At 46.5% G+C, this 10,280-nt stretch overlaps 1 protein-coding gene across 1 annotated transcript in view; it reads right to left on the bottom strand.

The window, feature by feature from the left end:
- Nucleotides 1-521: 521 nt before the first annotated feature.
- Nucleotides 522-10,280, bottom strand: part of LOC138268576 (unconventional myosin-Ie-like) — a 110,362-nt gene continuing 100,603 nt past the window's right edge. The window contains exons 27-28 of the mRNA XM_069218355.1: nt 1,917-2,098; nt 522-1,611 (exon numbers count right to left, since the gene is read on the bottom strand). Coding sequence (XP_069074456.1) covers nt 1,535-1,611; nt 1,917-2,098 — 259 coding nt within the window. The 3' untranslated portion in view covers nt 522-1,534. The remainder of the gene's footprint in view (nt 1,612-1,916; nt 2,099-10,280) is intronic.

The raw sequence follows: 10,280 nt of genomic DNA, 5'->3' as shown, positions 1-10,280 counted from the left end.
TCATGTAAAGCGTTCAACGCCCCTTGGTCTGCTATGTGCTACATAAAACAACACATGAAATAAAATAAGTATAGGGCGCTAATAAGCAAATTCCTAATCTGTGTGTAAAAGTGGGCTGGAAGGGCTGCTGTACCACTTGGAGATCTTTTCCTTAAATTCATAAGTTATGCAGGGAGGGGGATAAGGGAAGGTGGACTACTGCATGATCTTGAGTTTGTTGGAGCAATGTATAGATCTGTTCACAATTGCAAGACTTTTGTATTAGGCTACACAAGTTACTATGGGCAAGTTTACTAGTGGTTACGTCGTCGGGCCAGCTGGACTACGTAAATAATTGTTGAAGAATACAAGGTGGGCCTTTTAGGACAGACACATAAGAGGCCGCGTCATTCTAGGTGAGTTTGTAAGGAAAGGAGAGCAGGAAACATGATGTTGTTTCATGTTAGCTGCCAATAAGATGAAGATTTAACTTGAACTCACTGAAAGACTCGCCATCATTTCCTAGAAACACAACTGAGAACTTCTTTAAGTAAAGTTATTTAATGGGTTTTGACAACACTTGAAAATAAACTTTGGTATTACAACATTGGTTAACCAACCAGGACATTTACAATTTCACAATTTTGTTTGCATTAAACAACTGACACAAAGTGGAGGTCTCATCCCTGGATGTTAACTATCCAGAAGGACCATTGGTCACTTTGGAAATGCAAAATGTTTAAAAACAAATCCGTTGGACTATTTTGAATCGTAGCTCGTTGACATCAATTAAAAAAATATATCTCTTAAAGAAAATGTTCCACTTGTGTTAACATTATGAGTATATCAGGTCATTGTATACTTTTAAAAAATAATTAAGTTACCTGCACCCTCTCCCTTTTAAAAACAAAGAGTAATACATTTTTCATATAGAGGAGTATATAGCCTCGGGAGCCATGATTTCTAGGGGAGAGAGATTCTGATACTTCAGTTCGCTATAGAAAACCACAAGATCAGTTTATCAGACAGAAGCTTTGCTGTGACCATGGACATTTCAAGCTGTGGGAGCCAAATTAATCTGTGGCTCTGTAAAAAGAGGCACATATCTTTCTAAAGAAGTCCTTGTGGTTGCAGAGGCTTGTGGATTAACCTCTTCAGAAAGTCACAATCCGCTTTTCCAAAGTTCCTTAATTCCACAAAATTGGATCCCTTGGCCCAAGCGAAATACTTTCAAAGGCTAGCAATACACTTGGCATGTGTCCTTTAAGAGTGCTAGGTAATTTGTCCTTATAGACTTGGGTCTAGCAAGATTATCTCTTCAAACCCTGAGAGGTATTTCTGATGCCTGAGAAATGGAAAATGGTTGCAGAAGATTTCTGTGCAGCATATGCCCAGTTGTACCAAGAAACAGGCGTCCAGGGCACCAAGGATTAAAAGTAGGGATGTGTCTTGGGGCCAACTTGTGTTCAGCATATTCCATCCCTGATCTCTCATAAATAAGTCCCAGTAAAGAATTGTAAGAGTGGGTCATTAAACTTCCTAGGGACACAGTTCTTCATATTTTCTCCACATAGTTCCCTGGAAACATTCCTTCTTTTCCTCTGATGCGACCAAGCCACCAGCCAGAGGGATCTGCACAGGGGACAATTGGACAAACATTAGGTATCATGGGGGAAAATTCAATGAAAAAGACAACATGCCCTTGTTATTGCAGGACACTTGTAGCATCTTGGGACCATTATCCCTGGTAAGACACCAACTTGAAACCCAAAAGAGAGACACCCATCTGCAGAAGAGATAGCAGGATCAACCCAATGACTTTTTTTGGTCATTGGAGAACATTAAAAGCAATGGTACCGCCAGCAATAGACAATTGTGGCAGCAAATGTATAATTGGTGCCTAAAGTGACAGGGAACCTAGGACACCACCATCTTACCTTCTTTTACTATATCCAACACATCATTGGCATTAAAGCTCAGCTCATCTGTGTCCTGAGCATCATAGGCAAACAGAGCACGGCACTGTGGCAGTCTTGGCTGAGGTTTGGGTTTTGGGGTTGGTTTTGATCTTCCACCTCCAGGGAGGGGCTTGGCCTCCTTAGAAAGCCTCCGATGCAACCTAGGTTATCAGAAAAACAACCTATTAGCAGAGCATTCAGCTCTTTGAAAGGGGTCATGATAACCACACTGAAAAGCATATTGTGACCCACCTGCTACTTATTGACAGATGTACCATCACCAGATTTCCTCGCTGCCACCACCAAGTACAATGAACAACACAGAGTACCCACAGATATGATGTAATCTACAGATTTATCATTAATGGCTTTCACTGTGCTTTTTTATTTAGCTCCCTAAATGTGAGGTGCGTTTGTATTAGACCAAAGAATTGCAAATAGTTTGTCTCCCTCTGTGGAGTGAATGAACTTCCCTACTTCAAAACGGCTCCCATGACTCCCTCTGGGGCTGCAGAGATGTTGGTGTGCTCTCGGGTAAAGCAAGGGTATTAACCTGTGACCACACCCGTGGTGTGAGGTGCCTGAAGCAAGGCATTAGTCTGAAGTATACTGGATGGTGATGTTCCAACATCGTTTAATGTATTCTCTAATCCTCCTTTACCGAAGAAACTGGCGATGTGGAAGGTCAAACTGTTCATGTAGTGTCTGGAGATCCATAAGCATTCCCTGCTTGATGGAAAGTGCCCTTGTTGGCATGGTTACCCCCCACTTTTTTCATAGTATTGATGCCAACTTTGATTGAGAGTGTGATTGGATCCTGCTAACCAGGCCCCTGCACCAGTGTTCTTTCCAAAATCTGTACCTTTTGTTTTCTACATGGCACACCCATGGCCCACAGTTAAGTCCCTTGCAAAAGGCACCCATGGTACCAAGGGCCCTGTGGCCAGGGAAGGTTCCAAGGGCTGCAGCATGTATTATGCCACCCCGGGGGACCCCTCACCCATCACATGCACACTGCCCTTACATTTTGTGTGTGCTGGTGGTGAGAAAAAGGCAAAGTCGACATGGCACCCCTCTCAGGGTGCCATGCCCACAAACCACTGCCTGTGGCATAGGCAAGTCACTCCTATAGCAGGCCTTACATTCCTAAGGCAGGGTGCACTATACCACAGGTGAGGGCATAGCTGCATGAGACATATGCCCCTACAGTGTCTACGTCCATTCTTAGACATTGTAAGTGCAGTGTAGCCATATTGAATCTATGTCTGGGAGTCTGTCATAATAAACCCCACGGCTCCATAATGGCTTCACTGAAAAACTGGGAAGTTTGGTATCAAATTTCTCAGCACAATAAACCCACACTGATGCCAGTGTGGGATTTATTGACAAAGGCACCCAGAAGGCATCTTAGAGATGCCCCCTGTATGTTAGCAAAACTGCTTTTGCAGAACTGACCAGTGTGTGCCAGCCTGCCACTTTCATACAAGTTTCGGACCACATGGAGTGAGAGCCTTTGTGCTCTCTGTGGCCAGAAACAAAGCCTGTCCTGGGTGGAGGTGTTTCACCCCTCCCCCCTGCAGGAACTGTAACACCTGGCGGTGAGGTTCAAAGTCTCAAGCCTCTTATAGAGTGCCCCAGGTAACTCCAGCTAGAGGAGTTGCCCGCCCCTGGACAAAGCCCCACATTTGGCGGCAAGTCTGGCGGGAAAATTAGAGAAAGCAGGAAGGAGTGACCACCCCAACTAGGACCACCCCTAAGGTGTCCAGAGCTGAGGTGACCCCCCTCCCTGCAGAATCCTCCATCTTGGTTTGGACGACAAGGACCAATAGGGTTAGGTTTGTGTCCCCCTCCCCAAAGGGAGTGAACACAAGAAGGGTGTAGCCACCCTCAGGGACAGTAGCTATTGGCTACTGCCCTCTCACCCCTGAAACACCCCTAAATCCAGGATTTAAGGGCTCCCCTGAACCCAGTTCATCAGATCCCTGGCAACCTGACAAGAAAGAAGGACTGCTAAGCTGAACCCTCAGCAGAGAAGAAGGAAGACGCAAACTGACTTGGCCCCAGCCCTACTGGCCTGTCTCCTGCTTCAAAGAACCTGCAACAAGAAAGCGATGCATCTTGTGGGACCAGTGACCTCTGCCAAGCTTCAGAGGCCTGCCCTGCACCCCAAAGGACTAGGACCTCCAGAGGACAGCAGCCCTGTCCAGAAACAAACTCCATCTAAGGACCCCAGAGTCTCCCCAGATCCGTGAGCCCTGACCACTCTGCACCTGACACCCATGGCCCGTGTCCAGGTGGCCCAAGCGACTAAGAGGATCCCCAGGCGATTCCGAGCAACTGCCCACCCTGGGTTCACCTCTCATGTCCCCACGACGATGCCTGCAGTGTGAAACCAGAGGACCCCCCTGACCGCGAAAGCTCTGGATGAAGATATCAGATGCCTAAAGTTACACTGCACCCGCAGCACCCAGGCCTTGGAGAACCCGATCACCAGTGCAGCAATGTTCAGCAGGCAGCCCTCCTACTTGTCCAGCCTGTGGTTTTCCCAAACCGACTCCCTGGACCCAGCCTGCAGCATCTAAGTGACCCTGAATCCCCTCAAAGAAAAGCATTGGCACCCCAACGCTCTGTTTGCACTCTGCACCCGGCTGCCCCTGTGCTGCATAGGGTGTGTGTGTTTGGTACCTACTTGTGGCCCTCCCGGTGCTCCTTCTAAACTCCCAAGGTCTGCCCTCCGAAGACTTGGGTACTTACCTGGAGGCAGGCCTGATTCCGAGTGCCCCCAGACTCCATAGGACCCCATGTTAAATTTGCCTCAACTTTGACCTCTGCACCCGGCCGGCCCAGTGTTGCTGGTGGTGGGTGTTACCTTGAACCCCAACCTGTGGACTTGCTAAATCCCGGAGCCTGGAATTTTAAGTCAAGTACTTACCTGTAAAATGTACTAACTTTTCTTCCCTTCAAGAACTGTTTCTGAAAATTGCAGTGCGTCACTTTTAAAACAGATTATTGCCAATATTTAAAAAAAACTGTATAATTTATCGATTTCGAACAAAGTATTATTGATATATACGTGAAATACGAATCTATTGAAGAACTTACCTGCAACTTGAATCTTGTAGTTCTAGAAATAAATTAAGAAAATATATTTTTGCTATATAGAAAACATAGGCCTGGAGTTAAGTCATTGAGTGTGTGCATCTTCTATTGTCTGTGTGTGTGTGTGTGTGTGTACAACAAATGCTTTGCACTGCCCTCTGATATGCCCAACTGCTCGACCACACTACCACAAAAGAGAGCATTAGTATTATCTACTTTAGCCTCTGTTAAGCCTCTGGGGTACCCCTAGCCTCTGGGGTGCACACTATATCTCATTTTGATATAGTGTATACAAAGCCAGCTTCCTGCACTCCTGACACAAGTCTCCCAGTGTGCGAAGACCCGCCTCCTCCCGCAACACAAAGTCTCCAGTGGAAAGCGGTCTTAACCCAAGAGGCAACCTGCGCAGCGGCAAAGCGGGAGCGAATGGGAGTTCTGTACCTGTATAGATGAAGCCTGTTGCTCATAAAGTGGTGGCGTTAAAGGGTGGTCCATTCCCTTCTCCACTTCCCTGGGAGAAACTGCAAGTTCGGTATCCCATTTCGTATTTGAGTGGACAGGACCTTGTTTTTTTTTAAAGTGGACGCCCGCCAGCCATTTGGTTGGCAGCTGAAGCTGGACCGCTAAATAACCATAGAAACGTGGAGGTAGTTTGAGCTTATCGACTGCTATTGGTCTCCTCCCGGTTCCCAAAGTGTGGGCAACTATTTGTTTCCACAATTGGCACACCCGTGGCCCACAGTTAAGTCCCTTGTAAAAGGCACCCATGGTACCAAGATGTGGGCAAAACATTTACCCAAAATGTGGGCAACTATTTGTTTCCACAATTGGCACACCTGTGACCCACAGTTAAGTCACTTGTAAAAGATGTGGGCAAAACATTTACCCAAAATGTGGGCAACTATTAAGACATACAACTGCCCGAAGAATTCTTTCGGCATCACTGGGGGAAGGTTTGCGAAATAATAACAAAGTTTAGGGGCCATCATCATCTTAAAGATAGCTGTGCAGCACAGATGGATATCGTCAGAGTAGTACAGAATGAAACTTGGGAGCATAGAGAGCTTGAGGCTCTCCACAAGTTACCATCTACGAAGTCAGTATGGGCATCGTAGATATTAATCCCCAAGTATCGAAATGCTCATTGCAGGTACTGTGCCCAAAACCTGATCATTCTTTGCAGAGCACCAGGTGCCAAAGGGAAAATCTGGAACATCGTGGGGTTGACTTTTAACCCTGAGCTACATCTGAAACCTTCAAGATGTGAGTGAAGTCTGCCTTCACTTCTCTGTTATACACCAGCATATCGTCCACGTAAAGTGACACTGCATGCATGGTGTTTACAGCTACAATCCCCAAGTTCGGCTGTCACGTCTCAGCCACATAGCTAGGGGCTCAATGGTGAGCGCGAATTGGATAGGAGATAGTGGGCAGCCCTGTCTCATACCTCTCTAGAATTTATATGAAAATGAAAAGCATAGTCAAGTCCTTGCCCTGGCGGTCTCTTACAGTAGTCTGAACCAAATAAGCACGAGGTGTGGTAAGCCAAACTGCCTTGGAGTTTGGAACACTTGATGGTGTCAAATGCTTGTTGGAGGTTGAGGACCATATATGCTGAGCACGGCCACACCTTTGGGGACATTTTCCATAACTTGGTGCAACCTCCCAGAGAAGTGTTCTGTCTTGGGATGAACCCACTCTGGTCACTATGGATCAGTAAGGGAAGGGCTGGGAGGAGTCTTGAAGCCTTAATTAAATTTAGTATTTTTTAGTCTGTATTTAGAAGGGAGATTGGGCAGTAATACGACAGGGCAGCTGGCAGCCATCTCGGCTTTAGGAGCGATATCACCATCACCTCATTGGTCTTGACGGGGAGACTACTAGTATACAAGGCCGCCTCATACAGTTTTATAAGTCAGGGAACTAATTGCATGGCATAGGTTGTGTATAACTCGTCTGGAAGGCTGTCAGAACCCAGTGTTTTGCCAATTGGTAATTGTTGAATTGCTTCTTTGATGTCTCGTTTAGTGATTAGGGCTGTTAGGCCGTCCAGTACATGCTTGCACAGTCCGAAGTCGCATATCCTCCAGGAATGCGTCTATTGCTTCCACGTCTACAGGGATGAGGACTTAGTAGAGAGCCTGTTAATAATGATAAAAGGCTGTGTTGATGTCTGCAGGAAATCATGCTATTTTCAGGTTGACACCCCCCCCCCCCCCCCCCCCACTGACTTTTTGTCCCCATCTGAACTACCAGATGCTGGTTTACAACTCGAACAGTGCGCTGGATCTCTGCTAACCAGGTCCCAGTGCCAACATTCTTTCCCCTAAAAAGGTCTAATTGTGTACAATTGGTGCCCACTTTAGCCCCCCTGTGATTCCCTAGTAAATGGTACCCTAGGTGCCTAGGGCATGGGTACCAAAGAGAGTCCCTAAGGGATGCAGCATGTAATATGCTACCCTAAGGGACCCCTACACAGATTGCATGCAGACTGCCATCGCAGGCTGCATGGCATGGTGCAAACCATGTGTGAAAACACGACGTGGCACACTTGCTGTGTGCCCTTCCCAAGTCACTGCATATAATATATGTAAGTCACCCCTACAGCAGGCTTTATAGCCCTAAGACAGAGTGCATTATATTACATGTGAGAGCATCTCTGCATGAGCAGATATACCCTTATGCTGTCTAGTTCAATTACAAGATAGTACAAGTGAACGGGGAAGCCATCTTAAAGTACATGTACTGGGCACTGGTCATTACCAGTGCCCCAGCTATATGATGGCTTTACTGAAACCTCAAACACCTCATCTTAATAAATACATAGTGCACACCCTTAACCCTGCAAGGATTCCCAGCAGCTTGAAGTCCAAGTGGTCGCTTGTCACCAGTGGCTCCCCGCCACTGACTTAATGGCGAGTCCCGTCCAGCACAACGAACCACCAGGACAACTCTGCACTTGGACACCAGAGACCAGGTAAAACTGTACTGACTTGTGAGTTGGTCTTAGGGACTGCACAACCTTAAGCCTATAAGGGTTCCACGCATCTCGCTTTCTAAGTGCATTTTTGCAACTAGTAATATTTTCTCGATTGACTTCTATGCAACATTTAAATGCCAGTTCTGCTGTGATTTAGCATTGCTTCTAAAATCTGTAACTTCAGTTATACTGAATCAATTGTTAGTTTTCGTGCCTAAATTAAGATAAAAATAATCTCTATTTTTATTAGTTGGTGTTGTGTCAATTACTTATAGTCCATGTTGGTGCTCTGAAATACTTAGCACATGTAAGAAAACCTGACTGCTCTTTGCCACACTACCAGGGCTGAGCTAAGGATTTACTAGTGTGAATCCAAGGGCCATCTTTGGGGTATTGTGAGAGTATTACTTTCCTACACCTACACTCCCCTTAACATCTCTAAATTGAGTATTTAGGTTTCTCCCGGACACCAGGATTTTAGATTTGTCTGATTACAAGAAGAAGAACAACAAAGAAGAGCTGACCAGCGCAAGAACTGTGGACTAGCTGTGGACTTTGGCACAAACCCTGCCTACCTGCCCCTATCGCTACAATTGCAAAGACCCACCTTGTTCAGCACCTGTACATCCTGCCAAAGCCTTGGAGGCGTGCCAGCACTATGTCAATTAGCTAGCCTCTCCCTTGGAGTGGAGGAGCCATTTCCATGCATCTGTGGGCACTAACGTTGACTGCCCTGTTCCTTTTTTTGCAGACTATCAGGTCCACTGAGGGAGCAACTCGCCAAAGAGAGGATCCCAAGTCTCCAGGAGTGCAGCCCCTACAGCCTATCCAGTTCTCAAGACGCTGAGCCTGCCTGGAACCTCCCTGCACCAATACCCGGGGCACCACGGCCAGTTGAAGCATCAAGGCTTGTTAAATGTCCAGCCAGAAACCAACACCTCCAAGGATGGTGGTTCTAAGGACCTTGGCCCCTACTTACCTTACATCCAGAAGATCAAACCTATAAATCTTTTGCAAGTGATCCTATGCAGTGTATGTTTTCCCCATAGACAACATTACCATGTTCGAGGCTCATGCCTCAAATCTGATAGCTATATTTACTCTGAATTTTGAAATCTCTAATTTAAAAGACTTACCTGATCTTGAAGAACTTTGTGTCTAAATTAATATAAAATATGTTATTTTTGAAAATTGGTCTCAAATTGTTTCTTTAGTGTGTGTCTCATTTCTTGACTGTGTGTGTTCAACAAATGCTTAACACTACCATTTGATAAGTCTAAACTGCTCACCCACACTGCCATAAAAAGGGCATTTGGGATTATTATTTAAGCCCTGCAAGCCAATAAAAGTAGTCTGGACTATCTGTATGGTGTAACCTTACATTGGTACAGTACATAGATAGCCAGCTTCCTACAATGTCTGCCTGTGTGTTGAGCTCATGCCCTTCCTCTGCCCTAATGGAAAGCACAGGTGAGGGGGCTGTCAGGTCTAACTAACCACACCAGGAGGTGGCCCGCTCTATCTCCCACAGTCAGTGTACTTTTTGAGGATGAGTTATAGTGCAGACATCTAATTCTATTCAAGACAGAGGAATGCTGTTTCCACACCTCCTGGAGATGTGGCACTGCAGTCAGATCTTGTGCCAGCCCCCCCCATCCTCCCAGCTCAAGAGATAACAAGGAGGCATCCAGGGTCTTGAGCTCTTTGCCCCCCAGACTCCTATAATGGTGCTTTGGCAGATGCCCATGATCACCACTTTAAAAGCATCCCACTCTAACGCAAGTTTTACCGGTGGGAGGGGAAGAGAGGAAACAAGAGACCCAGGCTGTGACTGCAAGCTCCAGAGGGGTGGTAACGGGCCAAGAGCCCAGATGCCTAACTGAAGGCAAATCGGGGCCCCAGACGTCAAAGATGGTACAACAGGAGGTCCCGGAGATGGGCCTACACCGGTTCATCTGCCGTCTTTGGGGTCACCCCAGATCGAATGCTGAAGATTTCTCTCCGCTTTGATCCAGACCGCAGTGTCATGCCTAATTTGCTGCAGTGCTGGGGTTGCCCCACAAAATTCCCTCCCCTTCTCCCTCCAATCTGGCTAGACCCCACCTGCCGAAGTTGTCAGGAAGGGTCTGGAATCCATCTCCTGTCTCCGGAATATGCCTGGAAGCTGTCAATCCTTGCCCCCTCTGGAGTGAGAAAGAACTGAGGACCCGATTTAGATCTCAGCGGATGGAATACTCTGTCACAAAAGTGAGGGAAAACTCATC

The sequence above is a fragment of the Pleurodeles waltl genome, chromosome 12 (genome assembly GCF_031143425.1).
Source record: "Pleurodeles waltl isolate 20211129_DDA chromosome 12, aPleWal1.hap1.20221129, whole genome shotgun sequence".
In the NCBI taxonomy this organism is placed as follows: domain Eukaryota; kingdom Metazoa; phylum Chordata; class Amphibia; order Caudata; family Salamandridae; genus Pleurodeles; species Pleurodeles waltl.
The sequence above is the reverse complement of the archived record's forward strand: the minus strand, read 5'-3'. Positions and strand labels throughout refer to the sequence as shown.